We start from the raw sequence: 26,323 nt of genomic DNA, 5'->3' as shown, positions 1-26,323 counted from the left end.
ATAGTTTTATAGAAGTGAAACTCTGATCTATGATTTTGCAGAAGGTTCCTTGTACTTCAGTGCTTGATTTTGTCTGGCCGTGCTGTGTGAATTGCAACATCTTTAGAAACCTTTTCTAAACTCTAAACAGTGGATGTTTTATTAATTTGAAAAATCTTCTAAAATCGTTGATATTATGGGTCGACAGGTGAAGGTTGGTGGGGAAAAAGCGAATTTTTTTATTCATTTAAAATGCAATCTTTGACAAAATAAAGTGGAAAAAGAGGGTCTGAATGCTTTCTAAGGCAACTGCAGATGTCAGTATATGATCGTCGGGGCAACACAGATTCGGAATCTCAGCGCAGATACATAGCACATTTAAAATTCAGCTGAATATTTCTTCCTTAAACACATCCAAGCTTTAAAAAACAGACAGCTGGGGTGATGCAGAGGGAGGCCACTGTCAAGTATAATTGCATTTCCAATACAAGTTAGTGCAGATTGTTAAGCAGAATTCTGTTTTTCATGATAAGAACGTAGAAAAACAAGGATGCGATAATGTTCGTGTTGTGGTTCCAGCCATTTACATGTAGAATTTCAGCACCATGGACAGCATCCTGCAGCAGTTTTACACTTAGCGTTGCAGTTTGGTGGCTAAAGGTGCCTTTACAATCGGGTCATTCTTTTACACACATTAGCCTGTGCAAATGAATTTACTAGCTTTAAACCACAATTAACCATTATAGCTAAAAGCCCAACCCAAAATGTAGCCTTAATCTGATTTAACCTTCAAATTTTAAATCTTTTCAGGGAGACATCCTTAAAAATCCTCCCAAATACCATCACTTTCCAACAATTCTGCAGGTCTGACACTCAAAATGCTCCTTATAAAAAATACACAAACATAAAACACATGAATTGGCATTCAGAAAGCAATATCCAATTAATTCCTTAACATTTACCATAAATACTAAAGTGTGGATCACATTTCTTGAGAGAATGGCATCGACTTAGACTAATAAAATGGTTAAAATAAAGGCTTTCCTTGGTTTAGCCTACACAGTGATGATTCATTCCGTTTTGTCTGTGGCAACCTTCCTTAAAAAAACCGTCGCCACCGTAACATTTAACTCCTGATGCTCCCTCTGACAAGCTCCCGGATCTGCGTCTCACCAGAAGAGGGCATTCCGATTCTGTCTGACAAAGTTGCTTTGACATGCAGACGTGATTAAACAACAGCGTCGCCTCTGTATTTCAAACCGAGCAAACGGCTAGAATGAAAGGAATATTAGGGGGAAAAGGTGGATATTTGGATATTTCACTATCACTCGTTGACTGTTTCACACATACTTAAAGGTAGGGAAAGCCTACTTTCCTCTGTGCGCCATGCGCGGATCGGACTGAGCATCTTTTTAAATAAAGACGCAGAGGTTCACCAGGAATCCAAGGGGCTTCCTGACTTCCCTGGGAAATTACCTCCTGATTTTATGCATCATACCACCCTATTTGTGAAGTTTTCTTCTTTTTCCCTCTCCTCCACTGGATTTTTTCGCAGGAGTCTCTTTGCGCATGTGAGACAGACATGACTTACTTGGATGCGGCTTCGATACTGTCTGCGCCAACTGCAGTACTCTTTTTGGCTGTTACTTGAAAAAAAAAAGAGAGAGAAAACGATCCTATTTTTTTTATTTTTATTTTTTGCTGCGAAGACATGGACACGGAGTTCTGAGCCGGGATTTCTACCGTTTTAATCTGGAGTTTGGGAGGTAAATGACATTCGCCCCGGTTCTGTTGTACGGTTATACATGCAGAACTGAACCGGATAGAACATCCAGGTCCGGGAGAGTAAAAGGCAGGTGCGCTTTGGAGTCGGCGGCTGCGCGGAGAGACCGGGCTAGTGGATTAGGACGATACCTGTCTGTGGAGAGCGCGTCATGCGGACTCGGATGTCGAGCACCAGAAGCCATTAAAACCTGTAGGCTGGAGCTAAGAGATACGCGGATATGGGTAAGTTTCTTTTACGTTTCCATCTTTATGATAGCGCAGGCTGTTGCAGAAATACACTCCGGCTGCCCTCCTTTCTCATAACACACCACGGGATGTCGGTTTTCTACCGAGCTGTTCTGAATCAGATGCGTCAAAAGCAAAGAAAAAACAACAAAAAACCAACAACAACAAACAAACAAAAAACGACCCGTCTTTCCATATTGCAACATCGGATTTTCTTTTAGCCAGTGCTTCGTGAAGCTTGTGGAATGTGGTTGAAACCTGTTATGTTGCCTGTTAAACGGAGAGCTGCAATGTGTTTTTTGTTCTCCCCTTCATTTCCTGGCGGTATTAAGGAGACTTGCGTATTTTTCAAGCTTCTGCGTGTAAAAGATTTTGCTCCAGAATTTGCAAAGATAAATAAATAAAAAGCCTGTTTGTGCCCAAGTGAGGACTATGCATTGTTTTCTTGACTAGTTAGAGAGGCTGGCTCATTGACATAGACCGGAATGCTAATCACGGTAAATGTTGGAAGCCAGTCAACTTTGTAAAGCGTGGTCCTGCATAATCCTAATTATTTTTTTGTGCGTCCTATCTATACGCATGAAGCCCATTGTCCAGTTGCTGCCCTGTGCTAACGCCTCCACAAAATTCTTCTAGGCTCAGGGCAACCGGTCGTGCAAGATTTTTGCTTAGCAGACTAATTTCCATTCAAGAACCCATCCTGTCTTGCACCTGTTTTTTTTTTTTTTTTTTTTTAACAATAAAGCTACAAATCCAGTATTAAATTGCGCATCTATGGGGTGATACTGTGTCCATCTCCTCCTTCAGTGCCTGCGCGCGTTCACGCTTTTTTCCCATCTTGTTCTCACTTCTAATTAGAATTTACCATTTTCTGTTTCCCGTAGACGTGCGCACAGTTACCCTCTCATAACCCACCAGACCCCTTCACTTTCCTACATCTCTTAGTGGCTGTTTGGGTATATTTCACCCACCTTTTCATCACAATTCTCCATATCTGCATCTTCCTGCCTTGACATGATTGTCTTACGTTGCCATATCTCCCCAGCCATCCTTAACTAGTGTACAGATGGCCAAGTTCACTGGTGGTGCTGTGCCATTAATTGTGAGGCCACATGATATATCGACCCACAGTGGGTTACTGCACCACATCAATATAATCTACAACAGTGCACAAAGCCATACAGTGCAGGCCGTGAAGCTCAGGTGCATTCAGTTGCACAGCGAGGTTCATCACACTAGTCTGCCCTGTTTGCTTGTTTCCTGACTTAAAGACAAATCATGACAGAAGGTCCTGCATCCCTGAAATGTAGCGATTGTGGCTCATGCAGGTGAGTACACATGCCTTCAAACCAGAAGCATTAATCAGTCCAAAACTGTAACTTTTATCAACCACACAGCGTCACGGTTTTGTCCACATTTATTCGATGATTATATGGTGTCGTAGTCTCAGCGTTCCACCGCTGTAGCTGACTGTGATGCTCTTCATTAGCAGCATGCGATGCACTTATGTTTCATTGACCATATCGTTAGAGATCTGCTTTGCCGAAAGAGAACAGTGGGGTGGTGATAGTAAAAAGCTACAGCCAGAGATGTAGATGCAGAGCTTTAAGATAAATTTAGGCATCTGAATGACATTTCATACACTCCTTCTGCTTGACTAAACTTTTTTTTTTTGGCTGGAGGAAAAACAGAACAAGTGTATGTTTTTAAAATTGGAATGGATTGAGTGTTAGTTTGGTAAAATTAAAATCCATGCCATATTATTGTAGCTTGTTCATGAGTTCAGAGTAGCACAGTGCATGCAACAGATGACTTTCTACTGGCCCTGCAGCATCCAATAGGCAGTCTTGTTGAAATGTCAGGTGTACTGAGGGGATCAACAATATCTGGACGTTTCCATGTACATGTTCCTATTTTGAAAGTAATAAAAAAATAAACGAAAAAAAACAAAGGCCTGTGAAGGATGGAGGACCCAGCATCCATTATCTGCAGTGTACAGGTAAAAGCCAGAAAATTAGAATATTTTCATAAACTTGATTTATTTCCGTAATTGCGAACAAAAGGTATAACTTTTACATTATATGTAATCATTGCACGCAGACTGATGCACTTCAAATGTTTATTTATTTAATTTTGATGATCATAGGTGGCAACAAATGAAAATCCGACATTCCGTGGGTCAGAAAATTAGAATATTGTGAAATGGGTCAAGTTTGAAGACACCTGGTGCCACCCACTAACCAGCTGATTAACTCAAAACACCTGCAAAGGGCTTTAAATGGTCTCTCAGTCCAGTTCTGAAGCTTACACAAACATGGGGAAGACTTCAGATTTGACAGCTGTCCAAAAGGCAACCATTGACACATTGCACAAGGAGGGCAAGACTCAAAAGGTTATTGCTGAAAAGGTTGGCTGTTCTCAAAGCTCTGTGTCCAAACACATTAATGGAGAGGCAAAGGGTAGGAAAAACTGTGGTAGGAAAAAGTGTACAAGCGACAGGGATCACCACGCCCTGGTGAAGATTGTGAAAAAAAACCCATTCAAAAATGTGGGGGAGATTCACAAGGACTGGACTGCTGCAGGAGTCAGTGCTTCAAAATCCACCACCAAGAGACGCATGAAAGACATGGGTTTCAACTGCCGCATACCTCGTGTCAAGCCTCTTTTGAACAAGAAACAGCGCGCAAAGCGTCTCACCTGGGCTAAGGAAAAAAAGAGCTGGACTGCAGCTGAGTGGTCCAAAGTTATGTTTTCTGATGAAAGCAAATTTTGCATTGCCTTTGGAAATCGAGGTCCCAGAGTCTGGAGGAGGACAGGAGAGGCACAGGATCCACGTTGCCTGAAGTCTAGTGTGAAGTTTCCACCATCAGTGATGGTTTGGGGTGCCATGTCATCTGCTGGTGTCGGTCCACTCTGTTTCCTGAGATCCAAGGTCAACGCAGCCGTCTACCAGCAAGTTTTAGAGCACTTCATGCTTCCTGCTGCTGACCTGCTTTATGGAGGTGGGGATTTTATGTTCCAACAGGACTTGGCGCCTGCACACAGTGCCAAATCTACCAGTGCCTGGTTTAAGGACCATGATATTTCTGTACTCAATTGGCCAGCCAACTCGCCCGACCTTAGCCCCATCGAAAATCTGTGGGGTATTGTTAAGAGGAAGATGCAGAATGCCAGACCCAAAAATGCAGAAGAGCTGAAGGCCACTATCAAAGCAACCTGGGCTCTCATAACACCTGAGCAGTGCCAGAAACTGATCGACTCCATGCCACGCCGCATTAATGCAGTCATTGAGGCAAAAGGAGCTCCAACCAAGTATTGAGTACTGTACATGCTCATATTTTTCACGTTCATACTTTTCAGTTGGCCAACATTTCTACAAATCCTGTTTTTGTATTGGCCTCAGGTAATATTCTAATTTTCTGACCCACGGAATGTCGGATTTTCATTTGTTGCCACCTATGATCATCAAAATTAAATAAATAAACATTTGAAGTGCATCAGTCTGCGTGCAATGATTACATATAATGTAAAAGTTATACCTTTTGTTCGCAATTACGGAAATAAATCAAGTTTATGAAAATATTCTAATTTTCTGGCTTTTACCTGTACTGTTTAGGATTGCAGTGGCTGTACAGTCTGTAATAGTTCTTCAGTGGCACTGCCAATATTAATGTGTAATGGAAAATCTAATCAAGCTGTCAGACGACGGCCCCGGTCAAAGGAAGCCAGAAACAAACGTTATGACTGTTTCACAAGACATAACTTAAAATGTGATTAAAGGGAGTTACAGACCACAAGTAGCTCAGTCTGATGAAGTCGGTGCTCGAAACAGCTGATGCACAAATTCAACAGAAAAAGTGACTGATGGGTGAGCGCAATTTGCTGTCATTTTGGACTGATTTTGGAGCCTCGAATCTGAAGCTCAAGTATGACCTCCATTCTTAACCAAACTCAATTCTAAAGGTAACCCTGAAATGCAGTCTAAATCCCCATACTATTTGAATTTTTAATTGAGCTAATTGACTAACTACTAATACTAATACTGACTAATTGAATTTACTATTTGAAGCAGTGTAGACTGGAAACAGTATCCCTATTTTCCAAAAATATCCCCACTCAAAGAAAAGAAAAATAACCCCAAAAAAGCACTACTTTAAGAACTGCTGGTGGTTTTAGAGCTTCTCCAATCTTGTGTTGAATCATGAGGTTAACTTGACTGGAGTGCTTCTGTTTTTGTGTGTATCTAAGCTATTGTAGGATGGCAAAAGAAGAGAGGAAACAAACATGGCATTTAGAGTGATATGAAACAGTTGATACAAAACAGGATTTTCTTTTGCAGTGTTTCACTTGGAAATAATGACAAATGAAAAACTTTTGACTTTTTGCCCACCTGAACATTTATCCTATGTACTCAAAATCAGTTTGTAACTACAACCGTTTCAGTTAAACAAAATTTGGTATATATTGTTACAGTAACCTTAATGGAAAATACTGTGACTTCATCATAGATTTTGGATAGGGACAAAGATTTAACCCTTGGCTGTACTCCCTTACAAATGTGCACACGGATGCCTAGCCGACCAGTTTCTTGTCCACTTAGCCTGTTTGCAGGAAGCATTGGGTGCATGCACAGTAGATCGCCACTGAGCACATATGCTACTGCCTTTGTAGTGTGGTAGCCACGCGGACTGTCTGCACATTTTGGGCGACGCATAGACTTGTGCAGATAATGCATTTAGCAAAGTCTAAAGTGGAACCGTGTTTATCCGTGGATGTGGACAGTGTAACACTGGCCTTATTCCACTACAATAAAGTAAAGAGGGAGGACTTATTATTTATCATTATTTTCTGTCCACACAAATACATAACCGTTCAAAAGTTTGGAGTCACCCAGACAATTTCATGTTTTCCATGAAAACTCACATTTCTATCCATGTGCTAACATCATTGCACAAGGGTTTTCTAATAATCAGTGAGCCTTTCAACACCATTAGCTAACATAATGTAGCATTAGAACACAGGAGTGATGGTTGATGGAGATAGGCCTCTGTAACCCTATGGAGATATTCCATTAAAAAAACAGTTGTTTCCACCTACAAGAGTCATTTACCACATTAACAATGTCTACATTGTATTTCTGATTAATTTAATGTTATCTTCATTGAAAAAAACTACTTTTCTTTCACAAATAAGAACATTTCTATGTGACCCCAAACTTTTGAATAGTAGTGTATAAATATGTAGGGGTGGACAGTCTGATGATCTATATAATGGATGATCTTAACCTGGTTTTTGATATTATTGTTTTTTAGATTTCTTATTCTTTTCTAATGAGAATTGATACAGATGTGCAGAAAATTTCAATGTTTTTGACCTTTGTCCGTGCACCATCTCCCCACTAATTTTCAGGAAAATCGTTGCAACAGTTCTTCAATTATCTTGCTGACAAACAAGCCACTAAACAGCACTGATAACATAACCTTTCTGGTAATAACAGCCCTGGGTAATCGATGCTACTGCAAAGAAAGTAAGCAAAAGCATGGCCGGTTGCGGCCCCGCTAAGGTGGCCGTCACTGGGTGCAGCACACGTCTTAGAAGTGAAACTTAGTTTGTAAACTGAAGACATCACAATGAGCAAAGAATAGCAGCGAACACACCAACATCCTGAATGCACAGATAAGTATCACCATTTCAGGTTGAACCTTTATAAGTTGTACTAAATCCATTAGGAGAAATGTGATTGAGATTGTGGATAGCGATTCTACTCCAGAAGATTGCCGTATGATCTTTTAGCCAGGCATACTTGAATGTACATGTGTGTTTGTTTGTGCACAATATTCATCACAGTACTTCCCAAAGTGCTTTTTTTTTTTACCTAATCAGTATAACAAATACATGGCAGGCACACCAGGATACAGTATTTTCCAACCACTGTTGAAATGGGTCTAACTTGGCAGGCTTTGCTATCATCTCAAAGATAATTGGAGACTAATAGGATGGCTTAGGCTGATTTGGGGACGTCCTTCCTTACGTGTTAGGCTTCTGTCCAGCCTCTATATGCATTGAAGACTAAGGCTGGTTGCAGTTTTGTCAATGACAGGCAGCAAATAGCAATGAGCCACTTGTGTGCACTCAAAGTGCACCAGTTAGCGAGTCCATTTGCCAAGTTATTAAGCTACATTTGGTTTTATTTTAGGTCAGCAGTAAAGTGCACTTACTCTCTCTATGTGTTGGGGTTGAGAGGCAGAAATAGCCATCTTCTCATGCTGAGGACAGCACTGCTGTCTGCTACATAACTAAGCATCAGACATGTGCCTTTAGACAAACTTTAGGTTTGACATATCCATCTGCATTAGACTTGGAGAGACAACTGCACAGAGCGACAGAGAAAAATGGTGAGCAAAGAACTATTCATAATCAAAGCGAGGACTACAAAGGAAGCCAGAAAAAATGTTCATCAAGCAAGAAAGCAAGTAAGAAACAACAACAACAACAAAAGACAGATTGGGAGTCAAAATGGAAATGAACAAGAAGAAAGGAAATGAAAAGGCAGAGAAGAAAGTTTTGACCGAGTACACAAAAATAGACTTCACATTATAACAACATCCTGATGGCTGCAGGGTTCAAGGGCAAATAGCATAGTTACAATGCAACAGAGAATAAAGGAAAAAGTGTTTCATTTTAGTAGACATGGCGAAAGAACAGTATTGGTGAAAAGGTACATCAGGTATGAGGTAATAGATACACAAACCCCTTGAGTGACACCTCAGAGGGTGACTTGTGCTCCTTTGTGAATAAGATTAGAGGAGTATTGGAGAAGGAGATGGCTTACAGAAGCATTAGCGCATAGAGGACTCATTAAACCACATAGAGTGTCAGTAAGGGGAGAGAGGTGTCTTGTGAGGCAGCCTCAATCTGTAAGAGATGGTACAGCCACTTGTAATAATGCCAGCCTATTATGCACATGGGAAATAAAAGCAATAGGGGGTTCTTTCTACAGCTTCATGGGAGATGAGTCAAACACGGAATTTAGAAAGCATGTTTTCATGTTTAACCGCCCACACAGTTTGTTTCACCAGTCAAAATAAAATAGCTTTGAATGCATGTGAAACATTACACATGGGCATTCTTCTACATCAGCATTCTTCTGTTTCCCCCACCTGTATTTCTTTATATTTTATTGTGAGCCTTTGAGGCAAAAGGCTGTTGGCAAATTAGCTGAAGTCACATTCGGGAACCAAAGAGTACAACAACAAATTGGCCGCGTTCAAAAATACTGCATCTTGTGATCATCGACTTTCTCTCACCGCAGCATTCATGTTAAAGTATCACAATTGCGGGATGCAAGATGAAGAAATGTGATTGATGTATCTGATGGTGTAATCAATAGCCAGCACAAATTATCTGCACAGTTTCATGCTTCCCTCCATCTGTAAGGAATGATGAAAGATTCCTTCGAAAACAAAGAGTAAGTGTGTCTCTCTCCATCACACTCTTAGACGCAGAAAAATACACATACAATACCCATATGGGATCAGCAGATGCTTGGCAAGGAGCGAAATGGCTATGTTAGATACCATATGCTGTATGATGCCTCTTAGCCACTCCGTGTCAGGCATTTATTTCTGACAAATCCTGCTAAGATAACAGAAAAGAAATAAGATTAAAAAAAAACACACAAAATTGCATCTCAGCAGCACCACTTGTATCCCCAAAAGTGTGCAGATTCCATGTTCCAGGTTAAAGTTCATCTCCAGGGCAATACGTCTACACATTCATGACGCATTCATTATAATGAGACAGTGGATTCGCCTTGAAGCCTGCCAGCACATTATGCATTTTGTAAGGGGCTACTTTCTTACCTGACATATTAATCTTATCTCACTGTTATGATGGTAATAAAGCCCATACTTGACAATATCGTCTTGAGAAACACACATAAGGAGTGAATCCCCCTCATGCTACCTCCTCAAGGGGAAATCGATGTATCTTAATGACAGATCATTAGTGGCTCTGTAAAGGGGAACGATTTTAATGGAAACAACTCTGTCTCACCTAAGAACAAGGAGTGATATCACAGGAAGCCACTGACCACTTTTCCTCACTTTTCAAATGGCTTTTGAAACAGCATCTACCCCCTCAAAATCCACACCATATACGCATGTAGCCATTCCCCATAATCACATTTGACATTCAGGTACTTGTTTTGTTTTGTTTTTTTTTAATTCAGCAGTGATGAATTGTGTAAATCCATAGGGTTTATCGGGATTTTTCTTTTCATGCGGACCTGTGGAAAGCAGAAGTGATGATTCACTCTGGATCTGTTCTGTTTTGGTTTGGTTAAACGCGGAGTGGCTGGAGTGTAAATTGAAACGCCTCCAGGATTGTACACACAACCATCAGCTCTTGAATGTTAATTTGTTCGGTACAGGCTCCCCTTCATGGCTTATCTGTCGCTGCAATTGGTGCAACGATTGCTTATGGAAGGGCTGAATATAAATGCAGATAAAGATATGATTGAGTAAATTGTAAGCTGTCGATGTGTATTCACTGTAAACATGCACCGCAGATGACATCATTCTGAAAGAGCCAAGGAAAGCAGTGAGCTGAGGAGTCCACATACCTGTAATTTACCTTAAAGATACACTTTATGATAATAAAATTCACCACAGATATACTGTAGCATGTAAGTCGTTGCATTATTTTCTTAATGTATATTAATCTTCCAAAAAAACAAAAAACAAAAAAGAACAAAAAAGGATAAATAAGAAAATAAGAAAGAAACTAAAGAAGCGGTTTCACAAAAACTGTGAATCCCGTCATTCAATTATGGTCTACATGTTTTTTAAACCTTTGAAAGCAAAAACTAAGACTATGATCTGATAATACAGATGCCTCTTCCCTGTACGTGCACGGAAAAGTCTTGCATTTCCATTTCTTTACCACAACCTACATAAAAGTCGCAATGTGGCAAATTGAAGACGTGCAGTCACTGTCTACTTATTAGGACTTATTAGGAACACCATATTAATACTCGCTAGGGCCTCTTTTATGCATATTTGTTAGTTGTACATTCAAGCAGTGAACAAAGAAGACTATATTGGCATCCACTGGAGGGAATCTCATAGGACTGGGTAGTTTTAGCTTTGCTGCAGGTAAACTGCAGGTTCAGGAATGCAACACTGGATGAAATAAGTAAATGAAGTTAAAAAGAATATTAAAAGTGTTCTTTTTTTACAATGCAAACGAAAAGAAAGGCAAGTTTGACATTTGGACCAATTTCTCAATTGTTATTGGTAAAAATGGGAGAAAAAAGACTGTGATAATTTGCAGAAGGATTTATTTTCAGTTGGTAAATATCTTTCATCTTGTGCTGAGGTGACACACCTGCTCCATCTTCCTTAAAATAAGCCCCAAACCCTGTTTCCAGACATGTTGTGGGAGGAGCTTGTGCGCTACTGCACATGCTTTGCTATATAAATGGTGGCTCCTTCAATCTTTTCCTGTATTTGATGCATTAAATTTTTAACTTTGTTATTAAGCAATTAATTTGTTTTTCCAATTGTGTGTAATGATGCAACAATTCTGATAAATCAAAGTGTTGAGTTCATTACCTCCATTGTCACTGTACAATAGAACCTTCTCTGCAAGACAAAGAACTAATGATAAACAAATGTAAAAAACAATTAAAGGTTAAAATAAAATGCCATTATGACCTAGAAGAGATGTACTTTCTGCATTGCATTTACAATGAATGTAAGCATACACTAGAAAATGATTTCTCAGTGGTGTTGCTGCTGACAGGTATACATCTCTTCATTGACACTACACAGCAAAATAACATGTTCTCACAGTAGGACGGGTGAAGACACAAAATCAATGGAACTCTATGTAGTGGGTGTGAATGGTCAGAATGTTTGTGGGCAAGAGTGTAATGCACACGCAGGAGCAGGCGGCGATGATCTGAAATCCAGCAGGAACGGGATTTAGAACACAGCGGCTCTACTGTGAATCCCCTCGTTTCACCACATCCCCAAGATTTTCTGTTTGATCGGGATCTGGCGACTGCGGAGGCCACGAAAGTACACCGAATCCACAGTCATGTTCATGAAACCGGCCTGCTTTGCGACATCATCGTGCTGGAATTAGTCATTAGAAGATGATAAATTTTGGTGATAAAGGGATGCATATGGTCAGCAACAATACTCAGAAAGATTGTGGCATTCAAATGATGGATAATTGGTATTACGGGGCCTAAAATGTGGCAGGAAAACATCCCCCACGCCATTAGAGTACCGACACCAGTCTGGATTGTTGACACAAGGTTAGGTCCATGGCTTCATGCTGTTTATGCCCTTTCCGACCCCACCATCTGCAGCCTCAGCAGAAATCAAGGTTCACCAGACCAGGCTACATTTTTTTTTCTCCCAATATCTTCATCTGTCCAGTTTTGCTCAGTTTGCTCCTACCACAGTCTCATATTTCTATTCTTTGTTGACAGGAGTGCTACCTGACGCGGTCTTGCGTTGTTGTAGCCCATCTGCCTCATAGTTTGATGTGTGCGACCGGAGATGCTTTTCTACTCACCTAAATTGTAAAAAGTCTGAGTCACTGTAACCTTTCTTATTTATCAGCTTGCAACAGTGTGACCATTCGTCTTTGATTTCTCTTATCAGCAAGGAGGGTTTTTTTTTCTCGAGAGAACTGACAGTTGCTGGATTATCTTGTACCACTCATGGTGAACTCTTGACGCGTTAAAATCCAGCAGATGAGTCATTTCAGAAAACACTCAAACCACCTGGCAGTCATGATTATGCCACAATCAAAGTCAATGAGATATATGTGTTTTTTTCTCCCATTCTGATGTTTGATGTGAACATTAACTGAAGCTCCTGACCTGTATCTGCATGATTTTGTGTTTTGCACTTCCCCCACATGATGACTTGATTGGATAATTGCATGAATAAGCAGTTAAGCAGGTGTTGCTAATACTATGCTTGGTGATTAAATGTGTAGCTGCAGGTACTGCGAGCTCAAACACAATCTTCTTGGAAATGCTGGAGTGTGATAAACCTAGATGTGTATGCTGTAAACATAGATAATTATGAAGAAGTGTTAACAGTAAATGTGAAAATTTCGAGTATGAAAATGAAAGGGACTAATTACAAGACAGTTAAGTGGAGGGAGGAACCTAGAAATCTGGAACCCAAGGAGTGGTATATTTCTGGAAACTTGACAGATGAATATGAGAATCTCAGATATAAGAAAAGGAATGGGGCCTGGCTGGTGTGTATGGTGGAGGGAGTGAAGTATAGGAAGGACATACACTGTGGAAATAGCACAGAGGAATATGAGTATGAAATTCAGTGAGGGTAGAAGGAGCAAGAGATCCGTCAAGAGCTCTCTGAAGGAGGTGAAAGGAAGTTCAACCACTTCGAAAAAAAAAAGATCCTGAAGGGCCGAAGGACTCTGCTTTTTAAGTTCCAGTACCCATGCATCAGGATATGGAAGGTCTTCCTTTGTTTAGGATAGTGTAGGTAGTATCCATACTCTCACTCACTATGCTAGCTAAATGGTGTTTGGCGACTTAGTCAAAGGGTTCATGTGCTTTCTGTTCGTTAATCATCACACTGAATATGAGCATTTCTGCATCTGTATTGTTACTTGACAATCAAAAGAAAAAAACACCCAAATGCAGAACCACAGATATTTGATGCTTGCCTCAGGACACCTCTTTAGAAGTTGTAGGAAAAATTGCCAAGAATGCTGGGCCTCATCATTTCTTGGCCAGTAATCCACTTCTTGGTGTGAATAAATATATCCCCTGTACTCTCATTTCATTTTAAGGAGAAACAAAATGAGGGCATTGCAGTTTTTGGATGCCATAACTTCTCATATTAAAAAAAGAATAGCAAACTAACAGGACTGTAGAATGCATCTGTTTATGTCGTGAAATGTGGATAATATTAATTCAGAGTTTGGGGGTTTGTAGCAAGCTCATTTGTAACATGTTTCTCCTTTTCTGTTGTCTTTTCTCATTTCTCTCACTTTAGGCTCTGCTCTGCAGCGTCGCTGGCTAGTGGTCCAACTCCTGATGCAGGTGTGGCTGGCGGCGAATCCATCTCTCAGTGAGCGCCCATGCCCCAAGAGTTGTCGCTGTGATGGAAAAATTGTCTACTGTGAGTCAAGCGCCTTTCGTGATGTCCCCAAGAACCTCTCAGGAGGCTGTGAGGGTCTGTCTTTACGGTACAACAGCCTCGCCAGTCTCCGCGGAGGCCAGTTTGTAGGCCTCAACCACCTCATCTGGCTCTACTTGGACCATAATTACATTGCCTCTGTGGATGCAATGGCCTTCCAGGGAGTTCGCAGACTTAAAGAGCTGATTTTGAGTTCCAATAAGATCACATCGCTCCACAACACCACATTCCACCCTGTTCCCAATTTGCGTAACCTGGACCTGTCGTACAATAAATTACAAGCCTTGCAGCCTGGCCAGTTCCAGGGTCTGCGTAAGCTTCTCAGCCTTCACATACGCTCAAACTCTCTAAAAATTATTCCAGTGCGTCTCTTCCAAGATTGCAGAAATCTTGAGTTCCTTGATCTTGGTTACAACCGTTTGCGCAGCATCACTCGGAATGCTTTTTCAGGCCTTGTCAAGCTCACTGAGCTGCATCTAGAGCATAACCAATTCTCGAAGATCAATTTCTCCCATTTTCCTCGCCTGTACAATCTTCGGGCTCTTTACCTGCAGTGGAATCGCATTCGCTCGATGAGCCAGGGCCTGACCTGGACCTGGGCCTCCATCCAGAAACTAGACCTATCCGGAAATGATTTGACGGAAGTAGATGCCGTAGTTTACCAATGCTTACCCAACCTGCAGACCCTCAACCTGGACTCCAACAAGCTGACCAATGTTTCTCAGGAGGTGGTTGATGCCTGGATCTCTTTGACTATGATTAGCTTAGCTGGGAATGTATGGGACTGTGGCCCTGCCATTTGTCCTCTGGTGGCCTGGCTGAGAAACTTTAGAGGGGCAAAGGAGACAACCATGATTTGTGCCTCCCCCAAGAAAGCCCAGGGTGAGAAAGTAATGGATGCTGTCGAAGCTTTCGGTGTTTGTCAATTGAACCCTGCAACGATGCCCACAGTGAGTATTCCTCCAAACCCTTCCAGTGTCCCAGTGCAGACCGACCGTCGCCCGGCCATTCTGGCTTCACCCACCGGTTCTGGAAAGAGAGGTGAGGGATCCCGTAGGGGTCCCACATCATCAGCGGTTACCCCACCTGTGGCACTACCCCCTGACCAAGACTTGGAGCCTGTGTCCTTCCATAAGATTGTGGCTGGAAGCGTTGCCCTTTTTCTATCTGTTGCGATGATCCTGTTGGTGATCTACGTGTCTTGGAAGCGCTATCCCAGCAGTGTGAAACAGCTGCAGGAGCATTCGGCAGCAGCTCGCAAACGTCGCAAGAAAGCTAGAGAGACAGAGCGCACCCTGAGCTCTCCCCTGCAGGAGTACTATGTGGACTACAAGCCCACCAATTCTGAGGCCATGGATGTGCTTGTCAATGGGACCGGACCATGCACCTATACCATCTCAGGCTCCCGAGAATGCGAGGTATGACCCACACCACCGCCACTCCTCCTAAACAAAACTCTGTCCACAGCGAGGCGACCAGAGGTAACTATTTATACTGCTTTGATAGATAAGTCTGCTACTTGGTGACTTAGCATTACACAGCAGGTTAGAAAAATGCTGTGTATCCATGGAATATTTCAGAATGAAGAAGAGGTGGTTGTTTTTGCATCATTTTTTGTAAAACAAGATATCACTTGTTTTCAGATGGGTGTTTATATATTAGCTTAAACCCTAATCTCTGCTGAGATGCAAATGTTTGTTTTGCCACAGAATTGTGCAGAAATACAGATAAATGAGACTGATTACATATCTCATTCTACATTATCTTGAGATTTAGCTGTGGTGTTTGTGAGAAGACATTTGTGCTTGTTTAGGTAGTTGTGTGCTTTTTTTTTTAGCTTGCATATCACACACTTTCTGCTTTGTGTGTTTGCTCTTGTGTTGTTCACTTTTTGATGAGCAGTATTGTGTGGGGAGAATAGCTGAATGGTGGGAAGATTCACTTCTGGACACTGGATGGGAATGCTAATAGAGACTCTTGTCATTGAATAGAGCTTCCCCTGAGCTGATGACTTCACACTTTAGTTGCTGGGAAATACTTAATCTCATAGTCCCCCAACAGCACTTCCTTTCTGCTTCTTTTTTGATGCCTCCTTTTCATGCCGACTTGCTAAGTTACTCACTTGTTTACTCACTTGCTTAATTGATTTGTGACACATCAACCTAAATGCACACTTTCACTGGCCATTCACGTTTCAATTCACACAGGAATGGAAAAAAAAAAAAAAAAAAAAAAATATATATATATATATATATATATATATATATATTTTTTTTTTTTTTTTTTGACAGAGAGAAGGAAAGAGAAAGAAGCAGTCTTTGATAGTCCCAGAAGGAGTGGCAATCGTTTGAAATGTTTTGTGCACAGGAAAGTGAATTTCTTCAGAACAGTATGTACAAACTACACCAATATGGGAATGCCACTCTTTTTTTTTTTCTTTTTCAGCTTCTACACTCTTGTGTATCTGACATACGACATACTGTACTATCCTTGGTAAAAAAAAAACAAACAAACCTCAAAGTAAAACAAAAAAAACATTGTTTCTACTGCAGCTGACTCAGGTTTTCCAACTGAAACAGCAAAGCTTCTGCAGAAATGTTTCTTATTACTGATTAACCAGCACATTTGTAACAGAAAACCACGGATGAACTAATCCCACCTGGATGATCTGGTAACCCACAGTCCAAGGGTGGGGACCCAATAGGTGTAAAATCATATTTTGGTTAAACTCTTTATATATTTCCACATTACAACCCACTCACACTCACTGCAGTTACTCATGTTTTTGGCATTGGAATGAATTTCTGGTAGTTTTTGTTTCAGAAGGAATTTGTGTAAATGCAAAGGTTTCAAAAGAAAAGGAGGTGGGCTTCATCATTCTTTTTCCATTCCTGGTACTGACCGCTTTACTCCCCTGCAGGCAGGTCGCTTGGCTATATGTAATACTTGCAGGTAGCTCACAGATTTGATTGTAAAACCGGAGCACAAATCACTGCTGCCATTTTGTGGTTGTTTATCCTGCCCTCTATGTAGCTTTCAAGTTGCTCCTCTGGGCTCCCATTGCTGCTTGATATCGAGTGTGCATTTTTAATTGCAGTAATTGATTATTTCAGTGTTCTGCAGAAGGGAAACACATACATATGTAATTTTCAGTAGCTTTGTTTCATTCTGCACATCCCCAGATGACCTTCTATTTGATTGTATGTGGTTGGTTATACTTTTGACACATCTTTTGTGGCTTCAACCCAGTATACCATGATTATGTGCAATGGCATCATTTCAGATCAGAAAAAGAGCTTGAGCAGAGCAGGATCTCGCTTTTGAAATGCAGTCCATTAACCAATACATACAGTGGATATGATAAAAGGAGCAAATACACAGTGAAATAAAATGCACGATTATTATGAGCGAAAACATTGCAAATATGTCACATTGACTAGCCCCCTTCAAAAATATGAAAATAAGCCTTTTTTCACTCTTGATGCTGGTCATTTTAATGTAAATGGTTATCTAGTTAATTTGAAAAGTACACTGCAGAAGACAGCTGCCCACAGAAATCAGATCAATACAAAGAAAGGTCGAATGATACTTGCAGTAAAGGTGAGCTCTGGAAATGGCATCTGTGTCTTTAATATTAACCCCTGAGGTGTTCGGTAAGCTACATGATTCTGTTTATTTCAGATCATTGTTAAACAGTTTCAGTCATCAGTTCTGTTAAGCCATTTTTATTATTATATATATATCCAAAAATTACACAGTTGACTCAGGGGTTTTATGATAAGTTGGCCTATATAATGGACCCTCACACTGGCATTTTTAAAAAGAGAACAATAATACCATATGCCACCAGTCTTTTGATAGAAAACTGCTAGTGTCAGCAGTGATAGAATATGAGGCAAACAATGGAATGCTATTGCATTCAGGATCAGAAGGAATTAACAACTTCAGGAAGGCGGTGATACTGTCACAGTAGTTGAAAGCAAAGAAAAAAAAACAAAAATTGTTGGTTGAATTCCAATATGTAACATTACAAGAGATGAAATAGCTGAATTTTCTTTATAATACTCGCTTTAATTCTTGATGCCCCATGTTTGTTGAACTGAGTATTCTGAGACTATTGCATGGTGCGGGGAGGAGCTATAGGAAATGGTATCTGATAAAGACCTCCACTGTAAGGAGCCCCAGTAACAGCCTTTTATCTTGACTCGACTGAACTTGGCTATTTTGCTGACTCTTTTATCCTACAAGTGAAATAAAACAGGTATTAGCTCATATTAAGAAGGGGCGAAGGCCAAATCAGCATCATAGATCCAAAACAGTGTTACAACTTGAGGGGGAGAAAGAGTTCAGGAAATATTTTCATTCATAAGCAATGAATAGCAAAGTGTTTTGTTCTGATTTATGGCACATCAGCAATAGATCAAGCAAAGGAGGCCGATAAAGGGGAGATTGAGCTGAGCCATTCACTAAACAAAAAATAATACTAAGCAGTAAAACAATGAATAAAAAACTTATCTCCAACACAGTGGTGGGAGTTGTGCTCCTATGAGCTGCAATTCGATCGTTTTAGCAGGTTACATGTCCGATATTCCTCACATCTTAAAAGAAGCTTTAGATGGAATCAGGCTGTTTTTGAGCTATGAGCATGCTGTAAATGTCAATGAAAAGTCATGTGAAGGCTATTTATATGAAACAGTGATATGTTATTCTGTAAGGGCTTGCAATTACATTGGGAGTCTTGCAGATTTGCAAACATACAATATGTTCTCTGGAAGAACTCTGGATGTTTACCGTCTTTTTATCTGTTTCGCAGAAAAATATGGTACATTAGAATCTAATGTCTTAAATTAATATGTACATTTAGAAGAGCATAACACTCAGCCAAAGTCCTATTCGAGGCAGATATGAGTTGAAGTAGCAGATGTAGTAGAGGATCCCAGTTGTCCAATCTGAGCTGAGTGTCTATAGCTAGATTTTTTCCATTCAAATTCACCCCTTCTCTCATGCTGAGTTAATATATCTGCATTGGACTGCTCTTGTCAAAAGTATTGCATTTTGGCATCTTACAGCTATACAGTCATGGACAAAAGTATTGTCACCCCTGGAATTTTTCCTGAAAATACATATTTTCTGCCAGAAATTGTTGCAATTACAAATATTTTTGGTACGCCCAGATGTATTTCCTTGATGTGCATTGGAAAAACATTAACAAAGCAGGAGAAAAAGGCCAAAATTGACAGAATTTTACACAAATTTAGGGAAAAAAATGGGCTTGAAAAAATTGATGGCACCCTTTTAAAATTGTGGGTAAATCATTTTAAGCATGTGATACTCATTTAAAGTTAACTGTGGCAAGTAACAGGTGCTGGCAATATAGAAGTCACACCTGAAGCCAGTTAGAATGTATAAAAGTTGACTCAGCCTTTGTGTTGTGTGCCTATGTGTGTCACACCAAGCATGGAGAAGAGAAAGAAGAGCCGAGAAATGTCTGAGGACTTAAGAAGCAAAGTTGTGGAAAAATATGTGTAACCTATCTCAAGGATACAAAACCATCTCCAGAGATCCTGAGGTTCCTTTGTCCTCTGTGCATATTATAATCAAGAAGTTTATAACCTGTGGAACTGTGGCTAATCTTCCTGGACAGGGACGGAAGAGAAAAATTGACAAAAGAATGCAACGCAGGATAGTTGGAATGGTGGATAAACATCCTCAGTCAACTTCCACACAAATTCAGGCTGTCCTGCAGACTCAGGGTGCAAAAGTGTCAGCTCGGACCACACGTTGCCATCTGAATGAAGTGCTATGGCAGGAGACTGAAGAGAACCCCACTGTTGACAAAGAGACATAAAAAAGCCAGACTGGAGTTTGCAGAAATGTACCTGAGTAAGCCTCAATCCTTCTGGGAGAATGATTTGTGGACAGATGAGACTAAAGTAGAGCTCTTTGGAAAAGCACATCATTCTACTGTTTACAAAAAATGGAATGAGGCCGACAAAGAAAAGAAGACAGTACCTACAGTCAAACATGGTGTAGGTTCAAAGATGTATTGGGGTAGTTTTTCTGCGTCTGGCACTGGGTGTCTTGACGGTGTGCAAGGAATCATGAAATCTGGAGACTAACAAAATATTTTGGGCCGCAATGTAGGGCCTAGTGTCAGAAAGCTCGGTCTGCATCAGAGGTCTTGGGTTTTCCAACAGGACAATGACCTGAAACACACCTCAAATATCACCAAGAAATGGTTGGAGACAAAACACTGGAGAGTTCTGAAGTGGCCAGCAATGAGTCCGGATCTAAATCCCATTGAACACCTATGGAGAGATCTGAAAATTGCTGTTGCAAGAAGGCACTCTTTAAATCTGAGAGACCTGGAGCAGTTTCCAAAAGAGGAGTGGTCCAAAATTCCACCTGAGAGGTGTTAGAATCTTGTTGATGGTTATAGGAAGCGATTGGTTTCAGTTGTTTCTTCCAAAGGGTGTGCAACCAAATATTGAGCTGAGGATGCCAACAATTTTGTCTGGCCCAGTTTTGGAGTTTTGTGTAAAATTCTGTCAATTTTGGCTTTTTCTCCTGCTATTTTGTATTTTTCCAATGCACATCAAGAAAATAAACATGTACTGTATACACCAAAAACATTTGTAATTTCAACAATTATTGGAGAAATGGTGTATTTTCTAGAAAAAATTCCAGGGGTGCCAATACTTTTGACCATGACCGTATCTGCATAGTTATAGTCACAACACATGAAAACACTTGGAACTATTTTGCAAAAAGTGAAAGTGAAACCGATATATCCTGCTATTTCTTGTCAGATTAGCTGTCCTGCTTCCTCAAGCTTCCTTTTCATTCCAACTCTCCTCCATTTTTTTTTTTAATCTTTTCCCTGAGATACCCTTGAAATGCATTCGCTTCAGCCTTGTCTGTCCTTCTGTCTCATCTTAAAACATTGCTGAGGGGAGACAGGAACTATCTGTCAGCAGTCCACAAAGTCCCAAGTTCATCTTGTAATGTGCTCCGATCTTGTTTCTACATTTTGATGCCTCCACACAGACATAAATCACTCGGCAGAACGCGGCGGCACCTGCTGCACCCTGCCCACCTCGCAGCCCCACTACCTCTCCTCAGGCTCGAGGACATAGCAGCTCATGTCTGTTCAACCCTCCTGAATGGGAATTGCTTTTTTTTTTATTTTTTCAGTCTGTGTCACTCTTAACTTTTCTTTCATTTGGAGTCTGTGCCATCACTATATACTAACCCTTGACCTCATCACACGATTGCCCCTTATCATGTCCTAGGTCTACTTGACATGAATGGGAGAATGGCAGCCTATTTGATGAACCGCCTGAAGGTGGTGCAATCCCAGTTTTTCTACGCCACTTCTGCCATCCCAGAGAGAGGATTATTTCTGTCATTTTGATCTCCCTTTGATCTCTTCTGTTCCACCTGTAGCCTGCTCCTAATGTGGAAAGTGGACCTCACTTAAACTCATGTCCGATGTCACCTTTTCATGTATCGGAACATCATTCTGTGCCCCTTGTCATGTATTTCCTCCAACCTATTTTGCACTCAGGGTGCACTCCAGAGTAACATTTGTAGTGTTTCAATTAAAATACAATTAATTGACACCACCCCCCCCTTCCCCCTCCTTTCACTTTGTAAAATACCCATGGTTATAGCAACCCCATCATCATTCTTTAGCCTTTACCACCTTCAGTTCCCTATTAGTTCTGTCCTGCTCCTGGTGTAAAACCATGTGAACTACACAGATAGCCCTTTTTTCCAAGGGGCACCATGTAGCCAAAATGTTCTCTGATAAGGATTTTGATTGTATGCCAAGCCCACTCCACTACCTTACTTTATACCTTCTTTTTCTTAGCGAGTTCTGAAACTCATTTCTAGCGACAGCACTGTTCCATGGCCTTTTGACTCTGCCTCCTCATCCCTTCTTCTGATACCGCTGCTGACCTTTTCCAAACTACAATCATCCACTTACTATAATGTCACACTGCATACAGCCGTCTTTGAAGTAATTAATGTTGCTCCTATTTTTAAGAAGCCCACACTCCTCTGGTGCTAAAACCTATACAGCTATATGACACCCACTTCTTTCAAATGCACATTCAACCAGCCACCACCTAGAATGTAAAGAGAAATTAATCTTCTTTTTTAAAAAGCATGTCTGTTGGCTTTTAAAACAGTAGATCCTCAAATTCCATTGCATGTTTCCTTCTCTTCACTTTATCCCTCTCTTAAGGATGTCAAAATAAAAACAAAAAACTCTTCTAGATATCATCTGCTATGCTAAAATAATAATCACTCAAGGAGATCAGATTAGTCATTGGATAAGGTTTTTAAACCATTCAGGCAGAATGGTGGACAAAATCTGTTTGTGAGATTTAGGTTGTTCAGAACTATCTGACATTTACAGCCTATGCAATTAATTAAAAATGACTTATAGTTCAATAAGGAATATATATCTTGATTATCTGTAATCAGTGCTTGACCTTTTTCACCAAGTTATCTGTGCAGTAAGCATCTTGGATACCTGCCTATTTTCAGTTATGCTGATGACACTGAACTCTACCTTCATATTAAAATGTGTTCAACAAAATCAAGACTGGTGTTGGTAAAATAAACCAGGATTTAAAATTGGGTGGCATGTCACCAGGGCAAGTGTTGTGACCATCACAACCTTCTCGTGACAAAAAAGCTAAAAATAAGTCAAATTTATCAGCTTAATTGAAAAAACAAAAAAGCAATTGGCATGTTTAAGATATTTTTTAGTTGTTTTGTGCAGCTTATTGTGTTTTTTTTTTTCTTTTTGCAGGTATTGCTTTGCAATTTGACACCTTTGACTTTTTTTGATCTTACATTAAAAAAACAGTCTTTATAATGGCCTTCAAATGACTCAAAGAACATAGATGGTTTTGAAGGTAAAGTATATTGTTATTCTGCTACATTGCCCATTACTAATGAAAAGTAGTGGTTATATATTAAGGTATGATGTGGACTCACTGTCTCCCTGTTGCTCTTTCCATCCCTCTACAGTAAAAGGTCAGAGTGTCAGATTGTTAATTGCTCAGAAAAAAAAATCAACACAAACACTGGGAGGCTAGCCAAGGGCATAAGCTATCTGTAATTCAGTGGGGAGGCTGAACTTCTCGATGCAAGTGTCTTCAGTCACAATTAGCCATGTGGGAGACTTCAAACATGCACTGCACGTGAGAGAACATCTCTCTCATCCGCTAATCCTGTCTGTTTCACACTCTGGTTCCATGCCGCTGCTTTCTGCACTGCTGTTTGATCCATGCTTAATGAGGGTGTTAGATCACCAATACAGCAATTACATTACCTGGAAAAGAGGCAAGACTCTTTTCTCTTTCCTCCCAGTTTTCACAGAGCAACCCAAGTGCATCATTAATGCTAAGCTTCCTGATGCACTGCCCTGGTTATTTTTTCCTCTTCTTCTGTCATACTCATCCTAAAACCTTTTACAGTATGAATGTGATGTACTTGCTTTGTACCCACTTGCTCCGCAATTATTATTATTTTTCCCCCTACTGGTTTGTTCACTTCCAAAGCCATTTTTCAAAGCTGAGCTCATTTGTTTTGCAGGGGTCCTTTGCCTGTTTTACTACCTCGTGCCTGCTTCACTATCTACTGATGAAGTGCAGCTGCCCTAAACAGCTATTGAACCCCCCGTTTGGATGGAGAAAGTAAAATGGCATTTTGTAACTGCTCATAGGTGGACAAAGAAAAAAAGAAAAACTGGAATTACTGATAGAACAAATTCCAAAAGAGTATTATCACATTAGAGCAACACCCTGGCGTGATACGTGTTTGGCTCATCAACTCATTTCTGACACTGTATTTACTTACAGCAGCAGCAATTGAAAATGTGTTTTAAACTCTAAATTAGCATCTACCCTACGGTGATTCTTCACTAAGACATTCATTGCAGTATTTCATAACAAAAGCTGTCCCTGCTGGAATAACTGTGCAGAAGAAATACTAAAATCCTATTTGGTTAAAACCTCTAATAAATAAGCTTTTCACCCTTCTGCAGACTGAATAATTTCAAAGTCATTTGAATTGTATTTTTGAGACCTTTACATTTTCAAGATTGGGCATTCGTTAAACCCTGAGGTTAAGATGACTTCTATCAACCTTTACCAAGCTATTCATTGTCCTAATTTTGAGACATGTGCTTTTACTAATATTATATAATAAATGTTCTCTAGCTTTAAGCAGTACTATTATAGGACATTTAAAGAAGAAGCCTGACTATTTAAACTCATAATCCTCCATAACAGGTGCAAATAATATATGCAATATACGCAATAAAAAAGATATAGGTAAAGGTTAGATTGAAACTTTTTTCAAAGAGGTGTTTTTTACTTCTAATCAAATCCAATCAAAATATAAAGAAGTGCCATAAACACCTACTGTATTTTGTATGAAACTTGCAAAAAAAAAAAAAAAAACTGTTTACAGTTCTGTAATGTTTTATTCAATCTGATGGAAATTTTAGGAAACACCTAAATTAAAAAAAATAATAATGTGACAGACTTATTAACAGATATTAAGATTAGTGTCCAAGGTGTGCTCTTCCTCACTAGATCTGTTGTGTAGATAGATAGACAGATAGACAGACACTTTATTAATCCCGAGGGAAATTCAAGTGGAGGACTAGATGCTAATATCCCTTCTTGCATGCATGAGACACCTAAGACTTTGTGGGCTGGTCAAGTGAGTGTGAGCATCCTCTGGGTGATCAAGTGGGCGCCCTCCTTCATCAGTGTTTCGCTGCTAGGCAGACGACACCACCAGAGGGTTCAGCAGTGAATCCCAGTGTCCCAGGTTTACCCCCATCTACTCACCTGAGTAGATGGGGTCCTTTTTCTTCATCCACAGTCACTGACTTCCCTTTGGAGAGTTCCTTGATCGCGTGACATTGGGCCTTCTCATATACTCCTGTCTCCCGAAGAAGCCTGGATGTTGAGGTGGTTGAGCTCAATGATGTAGATGTGCCTAAGCAAAGCTGACCATAGCAGTAGGTCTGGTCGCAGGCCGGTGGATGCGATCTCAGGTGGGAAACAGAGCTTTTTGTCCATGTCTACCAGCATCCTCCAATCGCAATGTCCAGATCCTGGGCAGCTGAGAGGGATCCACTCAAGAGGACCCTCACCCTCCCAGACGATTGTTGCTTCTTGCCATCAGGTTGACATGGGTTATAGGGCGTTAACACTCATGCACTGCGTCTCCAGCACTAGTGCCAGACACTTCAGCACCTGGCTGTGCCGCAGGTGTAACGGCCTTGAGCAAGGCTGGTCTTGCAGCCCACTAAGATGTGTTTGAGTGTAGCTAATCAAACAATACTTGAGTTTGGAAACATATTTAAGGGATTCTTTTGTTCTTGTTTTGTTAGAAAACACCAGAATGAGCATTGTGTTCCAAATAAACAAAGACAAGACTGATAAAAAAGGAGATTTTGTAGCCACATATACACAGATTAGCCACAACATTAACCTACAGACAGGTTAAGTGACTGACATTGATCTTCTAGTTACAATGCAATGTTCTGTCGGGAAACCATGGATTCAGGCATCAGTGTGAATGTTGCTTTGACAGGTTCCACCTACCTAAACATCACTGCTGAACATTTATGTTCCTCCCCAATGGCAAAAACACTCCCGGAAGCAGCTGCCTCCTTTAGTAGGATACAAAAAAAAATTTGCTCAGGAGCGGCTCAAGGAACAACACAAAGAGGCTGAAGCATTGACCTGGCATCTAAATTCCCCAGATCTCAATCCGATCAAGCATCTGAGGGCTGTGCCGGAACAAGCCTGATACATGGAAGTCCCACTTTGCAACCCACAGGATCCAAAAGCCAACATACAAGCACTAGACACCACAGGAACTATTCAGGCCCCAGTGGATTAGTGATATCAGACTACTTCTAACATTACCAGTGTGTCGTAAAACATGTCCATTCTCTCCTTTGTAGCTGATTTGTTTGTGATATTAAATGCACATTGGCTAAATGTAAGGTTAGATGACATTAGCATGGTTCCAGCCCTGTGATACTCTCAGTTTTTCTCATCACTGTATGACCTTATTTTTTTTTTTTTTTGTAAAAG

General features: G+C 40.5%; 1 protein-coding gene across 2 annotated transcripts in view; it reads left to right on the top strand.

The window, feature by feature from the left end:
- Positions 1-1,134: 1,134 nt before the first annotated feature.
- LOC110959476 (leucine-rich repeat transmembrane neuronal protein 4) overlaps positions 1,135-26,323 on the top strand; it is a 118,105-nt gene continuing 92,916 nt past the window's right edge. Inside the window, exons 1-2 of one of the 2 annotated variants that reach the window (XR_002596230.2) lie at positions 1,135-1,986; positions 14,043-15,667. Coding sequence is in view for 1 of the 2 variants with exons in the window: in XM_022206356.2 (XP_022062048.1) it covers positions 1,983-1,986; positions 14,043-15,604 (1,566 nt within the window). In the remaining variant the exon portion in view is untranslated. The remainder of the gene's footprint in view (positions 1,987-14,042; positions 15,668-26,323) is intronic. The other variant, XM_022206356.2, reaches the window with a different exon arrangement.

This window comes from Acanthochromis polyacanthus, chromosome 18 (assembly GCF_021347895.1).
Source record: "Acanthochromis polyacanthus isolate Apoly-LR-REF ecotype Palm Island chromosome 18, KAUST_Apoly_ChrSc, whole genome shotgun sequence".
NCBI lineage: Eukaryota > Metazoa > Chordata > Actinopteri > Pomacentridae > Acanthochromis > Acanthochromis polyacanthus.
The sequence above is the reverse complement of the archived record's forward strand: the minus strand, read 5'-3'. Positions and strand labels throughout refer to the sequence as shown.